At 36.5% G+C, this 14,925-nt stretch overlaps 1 protein-coding gene across 1 annotated transcript in view; it reads right to left on the bottom strand.

Moving 5' to 3' along the window:
- Positions 1-14,925, bottom strand: part of CEP112 (centrosomal protein 112) — a 416,538-nt gene that overhangs the window by 369,402 nt on the left and 32,211 nt on the right. The window contains exons 5-6 of the mRNA XM_080825467.1: positions 3,766-3,859; positions 1,821-1,898 (exon numbers count right to left, since the gene is read on the bottom strand). Coding sequence (XP_080681593.1) covers positions 1,821-1,898; positions 3,766-3,859 — 172 coding nt within the window. The remainder of the gene's footprint in view (positions 1-1,820; positions 1,899-3,765; positions 3,860-14,925) is intronic.

The following is a 14,925-nucleotide window of genomic DNA, read 5'->3' as shown; positions in this document are numbered from 1 at the left end:
TACTCGCATCCACCATAACCTTCAAAATGCCACCAAGTCAATTTTCCCAAAGAACTGCTTTCATTAAAGACCATTATTAGAAGGAAGGGTTTTAGGTTTTTTAAAATAACAATCCCTACTGTCAGTGAAGAGGTAAAAAAAAAAAAAAAAGAAAAGAAAAAAAGACAATCCCACATACTGCTGGTTGGAGAATAAATTGGTATATGCCTTCTGAGGGCAATGTACCAGGAAGGGATATAACCTGAGAAAGCAACCAAATACGTACACAAAGATTCTTAATGAGTGTTACTTACATTAGCCATAAACTGGGAGCAACCGAAATGTCCAAAAATAGTAGAATGCTTAAATAAGTTATGGAATACCCATCCAAAAGAAAAATTAGTGCTATGGTTAATATTCATATTTATAGAACTATTATAAACTTAGAGCAAATTTAAACAGTGCAAAATGGTATTTGTAATATGACCCCAATTTTGTTTAAGTTTTAATTTTATAAATATACACAGGAAAAAAAGGAGGGAAGGAAATATATAGCAAAAGGCTAAACCATCTCTCAGTGTTAAGATTTTCAAACATACTTTATTTCTCTGATTTTCTATTTTTCAAATTTTCAAATTACAAATTATTTTATTAATAACAAAATGTGGGGCGACTAGGTGGCTCAGGGGGTTAAAGACTCTGCCTTCAGCTCAGGTCATGATCTCAGGGTCCTGGGATCGAGCCTCGCCTTGGGCTCTCTGCTCAGCAGGGAGCCTGCCTCCCCATCTCTCTCTGCCTGCCTTGTGATCTCTGTCTCTGTCAAATAAATAAATAAAATCTTTGAAAACAAAATGCGATAAAAATTGTTCTAACCCCCTTTTCATTTCCTCAAAGCTTTTAAATGGCATCAGGCAAAGTGGACCATGGAAGGAAAAATTAAACCTCCAGGGCTCACTATTGCCTAAAATGTAAAAGCTAAATCACTCAATTTAGCATTCAAAGCTCCAATACAATCCACCTGATTAACGTTGCCCCTCACCCACTACATAAGTCCCAAAGATCCAGTCATGACAGCTGACTTACACCACCCACATTTCTTCAGGCCTCTCTCTTCCTAGCTCTGCACCTCCACGCCTGTCTAGAAACATCCAGGCCCCTCTCGGTCTTTGCACCGAAAACAGCTGCCCACGATGGCAGCTCATCCAGGATATCTCCCAATTTTTTTAACCGTAATGACCTTGCTTCTCCAAGTCCTCCCTCCCCTTCCCTCCACTTTAGTATTCTACTTTCTAACTCATTTTGATATTTTACCACACACTATCTTCAATTATTATTTAATAGGTATGTGTGTATCTCCTATTTAACCAATAAGAAAATCAGCTTGTTGGGATGCCTGGGTGGCTCAGTGGGTTAAGCCTCTGCCTTCGGCTCAGGTCATGATCTCAGGGTCCTGGGATCGAGCCCCGCATTGGGCTCTCTGCTCAGCAGGGAGCCTGCTTCCCTTCCTCTCTCTCTCTGCCTGCCTCTCTGCCTACTTGTGGTCTCTGTCAAATATATGTGCTGCCGAAGCGAGCAAGTGATCTCTGTCAAATAAATAAAATCTTAAAAAAAAAAAAAAAAGAAAAGAAAAGAAAATCAGTTTGTTGAGGGCAGGGACTGCTTTATGCTTCTTTGGAACATTCTTTCTCTTTCCCGTACTCAAAGTCCTTCTCCCACAGTACTACTGCAGTACTGAGGCTGACGTCCAATAACAGTCACTAAACAGAATCAGTTCAGATGTTTTCCAAATATAATACAATTCTCCCACATTGATATACATACATAAAGTACTTTTTTTTTACCCCAAGATTCCAACTATTAAGGCGAGCTTCGATGTCGCTGTCATCCAAAGAAACAGCAGATTTTTTGGAATGAGCTTCCTGAAAGACAAAAGACAAGAGAAGAAGTGGGGGAAGGAAAGAGGGAAGGAAGAAATAGCAGAGAAAAGGAAGTAAGAAGAGAGGGATAGTGAGAGGAAAGAAGGAAAGAAAAGACAGAAAACAAGACAAAACGTATGTCATTCAGAGTAATGAGAGTTTTGTGTGCTTTTCTGGTAGTGCTGCATTGCCCTCAAAGGAAAGGTTTAAGTTACAGCTGAGCTAGAGTTCTCAATTCTAAGTAATGACTGTTTATTATAGCTGCTTAGGGCTACGAGGTGCCTTCACAATATATTCACACAGTAACTAGATTTCAAAAAAAAAAAAAAAACCCACACATCAAAAGAATATTTTAAAAATTAATCCAGATTCTTCTCTTTAAGTTCTTTTACAAAAAGTTTTAATTGTGGTATACCACAGTAGCTTTAAAGGGGGGTGGGGAAACACTTGAAAAGATGAATTATTTATAATCCTTAAAATTAGTTAACAGGGAAGTTTGTGTTGATGTCCAAGAAGCTCTTTGTTCTTAAATTAATTCTCATTCATACACTGAATATAAAGAGAACTAAGCTTTGGATTCACATCATGAGAATACAATTATGGTGAAATTTTACTTTTTTAAAAAATTAAAATTGCACACTTCTTCCCTCCCATATAACTTATTATATTACACATTTATCAAAGCAGATTAAAACTGTAACTGAGCACAGCCTAAAATCTGTGCCCAGAAATGGACAATGATCTAAAAGCTCTAAAAACTTAGGTATATCTGTGTAAAATAATAATGTATATATTATAGTACAGCCAAAAAATGTATTTTGAAATTTAATTTGTTGGCACATCATTTCCACACTTTTAGAAAACCTCACTACTAATAAACAAATCTATTTACCTATGATCACTTACCCTGAAATGATGAAAAAATACACTAAAATGTTCTCCATATCTTATTATCTCCAAATTTCTATTGAACAAAATGTTGAATTTATTACATATATTCTATTAAAATTCATTATTATTTCTACTATAGGTCCCCTGCTTCTTGCATGTTTTTCTTTGTGAAGACGAATGTCTTAAGAAAAGGCACCTGCCTTGTTTATTTTGAGTAAATGTAATGGTTGATAATAAGCCCACAAATATTTAAAATACACTGCCCTTAAAATATTTTCCAAAGTTCCAAACTATCACTGGAGAAAATGCAGTGAGTTATGTTTAGAGCAATATGTGCTGAACAGTCACGCATCACACATGATCTCCTTGTAACTACAAGTCATGTAACCCAAGACCAGCCAGAGTTACGCAAGGAAGGCCAGAGTAAGCAGGCAAAATTCTTCTCTTTAGAAAGCTAACTGGAATGCTCACTAGCACCTTGTTCAAACCAAAACTGTGATAAGCAATGAGTTGCAAAAGAGGCATTCACATTTTAGGACATAAACAGCTCAACTTCAGCAAAAATGCAGTATCCCCTACTTCGCTACAAGTTAATCTCAGTTTCTTAAATGTATGACCACTGGGTGTCAGATTTTATATATATATATATATATATATATATATATATATATATATATATAAAGTAAAAGGGAAAAGGGAAAAAAAACAGCTAAAAAATGAAGCTTTCCAGTGTTATTCTTCGATGCACAGAGAAACAATACACTGCTTCATGTGATGCCTCAGAACCATTAAGAAAGCAGAAGGAACACTATGGAGTATACCAAACACACCATGTTCTTTGATATCAGAGTGTTCACCAAAACCTTTACATTGTATGCAATGTTTGTAAGTAATTGTTGGAACTTTGACAAACCTGAAACTAAAAATTTGTGGAGTTATTTTAAAATAACAAACAAACGAAAGTAGAATCTGATCTTACACAACTCTTTGGGGTAATATTTTGTCCATCTTCTCTGGAGGTTGGACTCATAGAATGGGATCGCATTTGGAGCTTCGCAGTGTATTGTTCCCTACTAACAGACCAAAACAGGAACAGTCAGAATGGGGGAAATTCAGAAGACACAGGGCATTCAAATCTAGGACTACTAATTTTTTTCTTTTGGAAATGACATGATTTTTTATATTTAACAATGATGCTTCCATAGCAAAGAAAAAAGGCATACAACGACCACTTGTATTTCTCACATTCAATTTAAGTATAAATAAAATGTCACCTAAATGCCACAGACTTGCTTATAAACAAATGCTATTTTTAAGTGGAACTGTTATAAACTACATGTATTTAAATCTTTTCTTCTTCCTCCCTCTTTTCCTATGTAGAGAACAAGAGAAAAATGAAATATATATTCTTGGAGAGGATAATTGTTTTTAAAAGTTAGTAAGTTTCATTGATTCCTGTTGTACTTCACGATGAAGCCGTTAGATACATAAAATTTAAAAATCCTCATGTACTGAAAATTTGGATTAATTTGAAACCATGTCAGAAAGTACAGATAAATCAGTCTTAAATTTAAAATACACCACGTTAATTCAGGTAAAATGTTATAAGTGCAGTATAAATAGGAAAATGATTTAAGCTTCCAAATGAATTTGAACAAAAGACTTTTCTCCAATATAAAATGTAATTTAAAAATATCATTCTCAATATTCTGCTTTAGCCTGGAGTCTCTCATATATTTTTACTCAAGCTACTTCAATGAATGTTTCATTATTATGATTATCTATGCTCTGAACAGCTCCTTCAAGATACATAAAATGGAAATTAACCATTAAAGAATGAGGTAAAGTCACTAACTTTTAACCACAAGCCCTATCAGGATTCCCTTCAGAAATACTGGTCCATACGAAGTATTCCCAAAGACAGAATAGTAGTTGAAAAAGACAAGATGACAATGAATGTGTTTTTGTTAGTAACACTAAAAGAGTAACATTCCTGGGGCGCCTGGGTGGCTCAGTGGGTTAAAGCCTCTGCCTTCAGCTCAGGTCATGATCTCAGGGTCCTGGGATCGAGCCCCGCATCAGCTCTCTGCTCAGGAGGGAGCCTGCTTCCTCCTCTCTCTCTGCCTGCTTCTCTGCCTACTTGTGATCTCCATCTCTCAAATAAATAAATAAAATGTTAAAAAAAAGTAACATTCCTTAGACTAGTTACTAAGTAATGTAAAATGTCTGAAAAGGCTGTTTTAAAGAGAGCTATTAATTTGTTATACCAATACCCGGGTTATCCAAATACTTAAAAACAAATCAGAAAAATAGATAAAGTAATATTTTAAGAATAATTTCATTAGCCCACGTGCTTGAGCTGATATAAACAGTTAAAACTAAGGATGTGGGAAGAGGCAACCTGATACACCATACTAAGCAGTGGCCTGTCCTTCTTTAGGAATAGATTAAACAATCATAAAAAGAGCTAACTTAAAAATTGAAAAATGCTTAAATATTAAAAGAAATTCTCATAGAAAATATTAATAAAAAAAGAGGACTGAAACATTTATCTATTTATTACACAGGGTGCATACATAAAACAACATATCCTTTAATTCACTTGTAGCTGTCCTCTGTACCAATCTACTTCTTTCCCTTCACAATAAATTTTCAAAATAAGTTATTAGATCCATGTCCTAACCTGCCATACACTTTTCAATCAACTGCAATCCAACTTCTACTCATCCTGAAAGTGCTATAATAAGTCATCAACAATCTCCTAGCTGCTCAAGCAAATGAGCTGCTATCTGTCCTTACCTAGTAGATCTCACTAAAACATTAGGTACAGTGTTTTAAAGATGCCACATTCACTGGCTCCATAGAACATTCTTCCCCGGTTCTCATTCAATCCTTCAGAAACCTCCTTCACAATAACCTTCAGCAGCTTTTCCTTCCCTGCACACCCCAACCATGCTATAATCTTGGGGTTTGGGGTCTAACCTTGTTTATTCCCTTTTACACACATTCCCTCTGGACAATCCAAAGTGCTAATAAAACGACTATCTGTTTTTCAAATAACAAGGAGCTCTGGTTACCAGATCTACATTTTCAACCCAAATTGCTCTCTCTCGGCCTCCACCCCCATTACAAATACAAACTGAAAAGCCCTACTTACTTTCAATTGAATGTGTCCAGAACTAAATACATTATATCGTCCCTAAAACATGCTCCAATTCAGGCCAAATAAAGCAGAGGCATTGCAGAAGCCAGTTTCTTGTGCAAGCAGTTGAGACAACTAATGAAGGAGGGCTTACCACTGCTAAAATCTGGATGACAGGACATTAGGCACAGAAGTTTAGTTTCTTGCCACTGGGATTGTCTCCAGCTGGAAACACTATTAACTGGAACTTAAAGTAGATAGTTCAGACTCACAGTGATAGGGCTGGAGGTTAGGGTGACAGTGAGAGAGAAGACAGGAGAAAAGGCTCAACTCTATAAGCCTCTTCAGGAATAACAGGTACTGTCTACCACACAGAATAGCAAGGCATGGTGCTCATAGAGTACCTGGTACAGGGACATATTTACATGAGTTCATGGTTATGGTACTTGCATCAATGAGAAGAGAGGGACTGTGGCTTGATCAATTTCAGGGTACTGAAACTAACACAGTAAGCATGTTAGTAAGTTTCCTGACATGTAAATGCCTCTCTCCTCCTGGGAAGGAATAAAACTACAGGAAATATAAATTTTTCCTTTTCACTTTTTCCTAATGCTAAAATATTTCAACAGGAATCCAGAACCATTCTCTCAGCATTATTCCTGATTCCAAATACTAGAGAAACAAAGACTTGTTCCCATAAAATAGAGAGATAAGACACAGGACATGTAAGATTTAAAAGCCTAAAGGAAGAGCAATCAAATGTCCTCCTACAAAGAAACTTACCATATATATTTATATATATAAAGGGAAGCTTCTAAATGTATCTTTGTGTTTCCAGTGTCATTCAAGTGGATATTTCAGATGTAAAAAGAAAATGAATAATCCATGATCATAAAAACATGCTTACAAATGAAAAACATGATTTGGTAATTTTAAATTTTGGTAAAATTTGGTAATTTTAAAATCATAATGGAAGAAGAGAATAGCACATTAAATATAGTATAAAATCAAATCAGTGAATTAAAAAACTGGTTCGAGAAATATTCAGATAACACAAAGGAAAAAATAAAGGGATAATTATAATAAATGAAAACACACAACAGATAAGGTAGAAAGATTCACAATCTCTAACATCAAAAAAATATGAATTCCAGAAGGAATAAATGAAACAGAAGCTGGGGAAATAATAATTAAAGAAATAGTAGTGACAGTACCAGTCAAGACTGCATGCCACTTTTAGCTAGAACAAAATTTTTTTTAGCTAGAACAAAAATGCAATGCCATGAAAACGATGGAAACTAAAGGTCTGCCAGGTTCTGGTTCCAGAAACAACTAGAGACAGCAGGAAGTATGACTCTGGAGAATTAGTAGGGAACCAAAGTTCCCCAAAGTAGAGGAACAAAGTCAAACTCCAAAAATCCAGAGGCAGGGATGGATTTCCTTGCTCTTGAGAGGAAGCTAAAAATCAATGCGGGTGATCACTTCTGACAGCTATGGCTTATAAGAAACCATATGCCTAGGAAAGGCAAAGGTCACAGACAGCCTCAAAACCAAGGAATCAGACTAGCTTCATGTGAAAGGGACAGAATTCAAAATGAAAAGAGATACCTGATTTTCCAAATTCCTACAAACAGGAGGCAAGCTGGGAAACTACTCAGCTTAAAGCAAATCATTCCTTATAACTTAAAAAAAAAAAAATACACACACACACACACACACACACACACACACACACACACACACAGTTCAGAGGGAAAAGCCAAGAGTCCAAGGACAGAAAAGCAAAGAGCTGGGAAGGAGCACTAAACCCTAATCAAGAAACAGGCAACAAATGCCTGGCTAGATTTCAGAACTGCTATAGAATTGTCATCACTATGTATCTCTTGTTCTTCCTGGTTTTTGAATGGGAGTTCTCCAGCCTTCTACCATGTGCTGGCTGGATGGCTTGGGGTGGGGGGAATAACTTGATCCTTTAGTTCACAGGTGTTTAGACTGGAAGGCACTCCAAGGAAGCCTCAACTACACATGGATATGATTTTTATTAAGCTTTTTTTAAAGATTTTATTTATTTATTTTTCAGAGAGAGAGCAAAAGAAGGGGAGCAGCAGACAGAGGGAGAAGCAGGCTCCCCACTGAGCAGGGAGCCCAATGTGGGACTCAATCCAGGACCCTGGAATCATGACCTGAGCCAAAGGCAGACGCTTAACCAACGGAGCCACCCAGGCATGCCTGATTTTTATTAAGTTTATTGAGGTATAATTTATGTACAAATAAACTGTATTCATTTAAAATGTAGAGTTTGATGAGTTTTGGCAAATACCTGTATAACCACCACAATAAATGTACAGAATCTTTCCACTGCACCTAAAAGTTCCCTTGAGCTCCTTTGTTACCAATCTTCTGTACCCAGACAACCTCCATTTAGTAGAATCTCATGCATATGGAATCAAACAGCATATACATTGGTATATCTGGCTTCTCTCATTGAGGAAAATGTTTTTGAGATTCTGCCATATTGTTACATGTATCAAAAATTCATTTCCTGGGCCAACTGGGTGGCTCAGTTGGTTAAGCATCCAACTCTTGGTTTCAGCTCAGGCCATGACCTCATGGGCTGTGAGATGGAGCACTCAGGGGGCGTCTTCTTGAAAGATACTCTCCCTCTGCCCCTGCTTCCACTTGCTCTCATGCTATCTGTCTCTCTCGCTCTCTCTCAAATAAATAAATCTTTTTTTTTAAAGTTCACTTATCTTTATTGATCAGTATTCCCTTTTACGAATGAACCACAATTTGCATATTTACTCACGTGCTGATGGACATGTAGATTGTCTCCACATTTCGGAGACTATGAAAAAAGCTGCTACAAACATTCAACTATTTACTTGGACATACTTTTTCATTTCTCTTGACTAAATAATAGAATTATGGGGTCATATGGTAAGTTATCCTGAACTTTTTAAGAAAGTAACAAACTGTTTTCCAAAGTGATTGTGCCATTTTACATTCCCAGTAACACTGTATGAGCCTTCCCATTTGATCACATCATCACCATATGTGGCTTTCACAGTCTTTATCATTTCAGCCATTTGAATGTGTGTTTGGTGGTATCACATTGTGCTTGATCATGGTCATTCCTCTGATCAAATATGATGCTGACCATCTTTTCACACATGTCTATTAGTTATTGATATATTTTCCTTCGTGAGGTACCCGTAAAATCTTTTGCACATTGGGTTATCTACTATTTCTTGAATTGTAAAGAGGTCCTCACATATTCTAGACACAAGCCCTTTGTCAGATATTTGTATTTAGAATATTTTCTCCCATTCTGTACCTTGTCAGGTTATTTTCCAAATGATGTCTTTCAAAGAAAAATGTTTCAATTTTGATAGTCCAGTTTATAACTTATTTCCTCTTTGTGGTTTTTTTTAATATACTATTTTAGAAATCTTTGCCTACTCATAGGTCATCAAGATTGTTCTGTTTTCTTTTAAATTTTCTCTAGTTTGAGGGCACCTGGGTTGCTCAGTCTGCCAATTGTCTTCCTTCAGTTCAGGTCATGATCCCAGGGTCCTGGGATCGAGCCCTACATCAGGCTCCCTCCTCAGTGGGGAGTCTGCTTCTCCCTCTGCCTCTCCCCCTGGCTTGTTCTCTCTCTCTCTCTCTCCCTCCCTCTCTCAAATAAATAAATAAATCTTGAAGAAAAAAAAAAAGTTCTCTAGTGTTAAGCATTTTCATGTAAGTCGATGACCCATTTCATTTTTTCCCATATGGATATCCAGTTGTCCCCCCGTAATTTGATTTAATTCCTTTTATTCCATTCCGTCTTTGTGGGAAATCAACCAAACATATATGTGCAGATGTATTTCTAGAATTTCTGTTCTTTTTTTTTTTTTTTTTGTAAATGCCTCTTTATTTTTTTTTATTTTTTTTTATTTTTTATTTATTTTCAGCGTAACAGTATTCATTGTTTTTTCACCACACCCAGTGCTCCATGCAATCTGTGCCCTCCCTAATACCCACCACCTGTTTCCCCCACCCTCCCACCCCGCCCCTTCAAAACCCTCAGGTTGTTTTTCAGAGTCCATAGTCTCTCATGGTTCACCTCCCCTTCCAATTTCCCTCAACTCCCTTCTCCTCTCCATCTACCCCTGTCCTCTATATTATTTGTTATGCTCCACCAATAAGTGAAACCATATGATACTTGACTTTCTCTGTTTGACTTATTTCACTCAGCATAATCTCTTCCAGTCCTGTCCATGTTGCTACAAAAGTTGGGTATTCGTCCTTTCTGATGGAGGCATAATACTCCATAGTGTATATGGACCACATCTTCCTTATCCATTCATCCGTTGAAGGGCATCTTGGTTCTTTCCACAGTTTGGCGACCGTGGCCATTGCTGCTATAAACATTGGGGTACAGATGGCCCTTCTTTTCACTACATCTGTATCTTTGGGGTAAATATAAAATGTCTATACTGCCCAGAGCAATCTATACTTTTAATGCCATTCCAATCAAAATTCCACCAGTATTTTTCAAAGAGCTGGAGCAAATAATACTAAAATTTGTATGGAATCAGAAGAGACCCCGAATTGCTAAGGAAATGTTGAAAAACAAAAATAAAACTGGTGGCATCACGTTACCTGATTTCAAGCTTTACTACAAAGCTGTGATCACCAAGACAGCATGGTACTGGCATAAAAACAGACACATGGACCAGTGGAACAGAGTAGAGAGCCCAGATATGGACCCTCAACTCTATGGTCAAATAATCTTTGACAAAACAGGAAAAAATATCCAGTGGAAAAAAGACAGTCTCTTCAATAAATGGTGCTGGGAAAACTGGACAGCTATATGTAGAAGAATGAAACTTGACCATTCTCTTACACCGTACACAAAGATAAACTCGAAATGGATAAAAGACCTCAACGTGAGACAGGAATCCATCAGAATCCTCGAGGAGAACATAGGGAGTAACCTCTTTGATATCAGCCATAGCAACTTCTTTCAAGATATGTCTCCAAAGGCGAAGGAAATAAAGGCAAAGATGAACTTCTGGGACTTCATCAAGATAAAAAGCTTCTGCACAGCAAAAGAAACAGTCATCAAAACAAAGAGGCAACCCACGGAATGGGAGAAGATATTTGCAAATGACAGTACAGATAAAAGGTTGATATCCAGGATCTATAAAGAACTCCTCAAACTCAACACACACAAAACAGATAATCATATTAAAAAATGGGCAGAAGATATGAACAGACACTTCTCCAATGAAGACATACAAATGGCTACCAGACACATGAAAAAATGTTCATCATCACTAGCCATCAGGGAGATTCAAATCAAAACCACATTGAGATACCACCTTACACCAGTTAGAATGGCCAAAATTAGCAAGACAGGAAACAACGTGTGTTGGAGAGGATGTGGAGAAAGGGGAACCCTCTTACACTGTTGGTGGGAATGCAAACTGGTGCAGCCACTTTGGAGAACAGTGTGGAGATTCCTCAGGAAATTAGAATTTCTGTTCTAATCTATGGCTTTATCTATCTTCTCACCAACACTGATATCTATTACTGTAGCTTTAATTCTAAAAATCAGGAATGTTAAGTCCTCTTTCTTTTCTTTCCTTAATTTCTTTCCTTTCTTAATTGCTTTTGTTTTTAATGGATAACTTAAATCAAGCAGGGGAAGTTCCCCTCTATTCCTAATTTGCTGAGAGTTCTTATCATGGATGGTTGTTGCATTTTGTTGAACACTTTTTCTGCATCCATTGAGATGGTGACATTTTTCTTTCTTGTTTATGTGATGAAATACATAGATTTTCAAGTGCCAAAAACCTTCATATTCCTGAGAAAGACCCCATACATTCACAATATATTATCCTTTTTATCCTCCTTTTGCATACAATTGGCTAATTAAGAATGTTTAAGTGTTCTTGATTTAAACATACTGCATACCAGTTTGCAGTTTTATGTTCTTATAATGTCTTTGTCTTCTTTTGGAAACAACATAACACGGAATTAACAAAATCAGTTGGGAAGCATTCCTTCTTCCTCTATTTCCTGGAAAAAATTCATGTAGGATATTTCTTCCATAAAAGCTTGATAAAATTCACCAAGGAAGCCACCTGGGTTTGGAGATTTCTTAGTGGAAAGGTGGTTAATTACAAATTAAGTTTCCTTGGTAGATAACAGGGCTATTCAAATTTCCCATTTCTTCTTGAGTCATTATTGGTTCTGTGTCTTTCAGGGAGCGTGTCTACTTACTCTAAGTTTTCAGTGATATAAAATTGTTTATATTATTCTCTTATTATATTCTTAATGTGTGCAGATCCATACGGTGTCTCCTTTTCATTCTTGATACGGTTAATTTGTGTTTTCTTTTTTATTTTCAATCGTGGCAAAATACACATAACATAAAATTTACTGTGTTAACCATTTTTAAGTATACAGTTCAGTGGCATTAAGTACATTCATAGGGGTACCCGGGTGACTCAGTTAGTTAGGCACTGGACTCTTGGTTTTGGCTCAGGGCATGATCTTAGGGTCCTGGAATCAAGCCCTGCACCCAGCTCCATGCTGAGCATGGAGTCTGCTTGTCCCTCTCCTTCTGCTCCTCCCCCAGCTCATGCTTTCACACTCTCTCTCTAACAAATAAAATCTTTTAAAAAAAAAAACAAAACAGTACATGCATATTGCTGTGCACCCATCACTACCATCCATCTCTAGAATGTTTTCATCTTCCCATACTGAAACTCTTACCCATTAAATAACTCCTCATTCCTCTCTGCCTACAGCCTTTGGCAAACACCATTCTACTTTTTGCCTTCACGAATCTGACCACTTTAGGTAACTCACAGAAGTGGAAACATACATTATTTATCTTTTTGTGATTGGCTTATTCTCCCTAGCATAACATCTTCAAGTTTCATCCATGCTGTAACGTGTCCAAATTTCCTTCCTTTTTAAGGCTCACTTATCTTCCTTTGTATGTATATACCACATTTTCTTCCCATTTATCAACTGATGAACACTTGGAATTCTTCCACATTTTGGCTAGTGCAAATAATATGAACGTGGGTGTACAAATCACTGTTCAAGTTCCTATTTTCAATTCTTTTGGGTTTGTTCAATCATATGGTAATTATTTTTAATATATTTGAGGAATTGCCATATTATTTTTCACAGTATCCTATACCATTTTACATTTCCACCAATAGCACACAAGGGTCTCAATTTCTCCACATCCTTGCTAACAATTTCTGGGGTTCTTTTTTAAAATAGTAGTCATCCTAATAGGTGTGAGGTGATATCTTGTTATGTTTTTGATTTGCATTTCCAGAATGATTACTGATGTTGAGCATCTTTTCATGTGTTTTATTGGCCACTTGCCTATCTTCTTTGGGGAAATGTCTATTCAAGTTATTTCACCCATTTTTTGATAAGGTAGTTTTTTGTTGTTGTCACTAAGTTGTAGAAGTTGTTTGTTTTGTTTTGTTCTTTGAAGAGTGAGGGCACACGTGTGTGAGCCAGAGGGCGGAGGGGCAGAGGGAGAGGGAGAGAATCTTAAGCAGACTCCAAGCTGAGCTCGGGGCCCAACTCAGGGCTCAGTACCATCACGCCAAGATTATGACCTGAGCCAAAATCAAAAGCTGGATGCCTAACTGACTGAGCTACCCAGGCATCCCAAGTTGTAGAATTTTTTAATTTATTCTGAAAATTAACCGTGTTTCAATTTGCAAATATTTTTTCCCATTGCACGGGATGTCTTTTCATTCTGTTGATTACATCCTTCAATATGCAAAAGTTTTTAATTTTGATGTAACTCAATTCATCTTTTTTTTTTTTTGGTGTCATATCCAATAAATCATTGCCAAATCCACTATTGTGAAGCTTCTCCCCCATATTTTCAACTAAAAGTTTTATAGTTGTAGCTCTTATGTTTAGGTCTTTGATCCATTTTCAGTTAATTTTTGTATACAGTGTAAGGTAAAAGTCCACCTTGATTCTTTTGAATGTGTTTTGCATCCAGTTTTCCCCACACAGTTTTGTCCTTTTCCTATTGAGTGCTCTTGGCACCCTTGACAAAACAATTTGGTCATATATTCAAGGGTTTATTTCTGGGGTCTCTATTCCAGTATGTTATTCTATATATACCTGTCTTTAGGCTAATACCACTGTTTTGATTACCGTGGCTTTGCAATAAATTTTGAAATCAGTAAGAGTGAGAACTCTTCTTTTCCAGGATTGTTTTGGCTATTCACTGTCACTTGAAATTCCATATGAATTTTTGGATGGATTTTTGTATTTCTCGAGGGGAAAAAAACATGTCACTGGAATCTTGATAGTATTGCATTGGATCCATATATCACTTTGAGGAGTATTGGCATCTTCACATATTAAGTCTTCCATGAGCACAGGATGTATTTCCATTTCTAGTGTCTTCTTTAATTTCTTTCTGCAACATTTTATAGCTTTTCATCTCCTTAATTAAGCTTATTCCTAAGTATTTTATTCTTTTTTGAGGCTATTGTAAATGGAATTGTTTTCTTAATTCTATTTCAGATTGTTTACTATTAGTGTATAAAAAATACAACTGAGTTTTTTGTGTGTTGGTTTTGTATCCCACTGCTTTATTGAATTTATTAGTGCTAACAGTTTTTTATGGGATATGTACAGTTTTCTATGTATAAAATCATGTCACCTGTGAACAGAGATGACTTCTTTCTTTCCAATTTGGTTCCCTTTTATTTCTTTTTCTTGCCTACTTGCTCTGGCTAGAACTTCTAGTATTGTGTTGAATAGAAGTGACAAGAGTGGGAATCATTGTCCTGTTCCTGACCTTAGAGGAAAGTCTGTATTTCAACATTAAGTATGATGTTGGCTATCTGCTTTTCATATGCAGGCTATTATTTTGAGATAATTTCCTTCTATTCCTAGTTTGTTAAGTATTTTTTATCATGAAAGGGTATTAAATTTTGTCAGAAACCTTTT

The sequence above is a fragment of the Martes martes genome, assembly GCF_963455335.1.
Source record: "Martes martes genome assembly, chromosome: 16".
NCBI classification, from domain to species: domain Eukaryota; kingdom Metazoa; phylum Chordata; class Mammalia; order Carnivora; family Mustelidae; genus Martes; species Martes martes.
The sequence above is the reverse complement of the archived record's forward strand: the minus strand, read 5'-3'. Positions and strand labels throughout refer to the sequence as shown.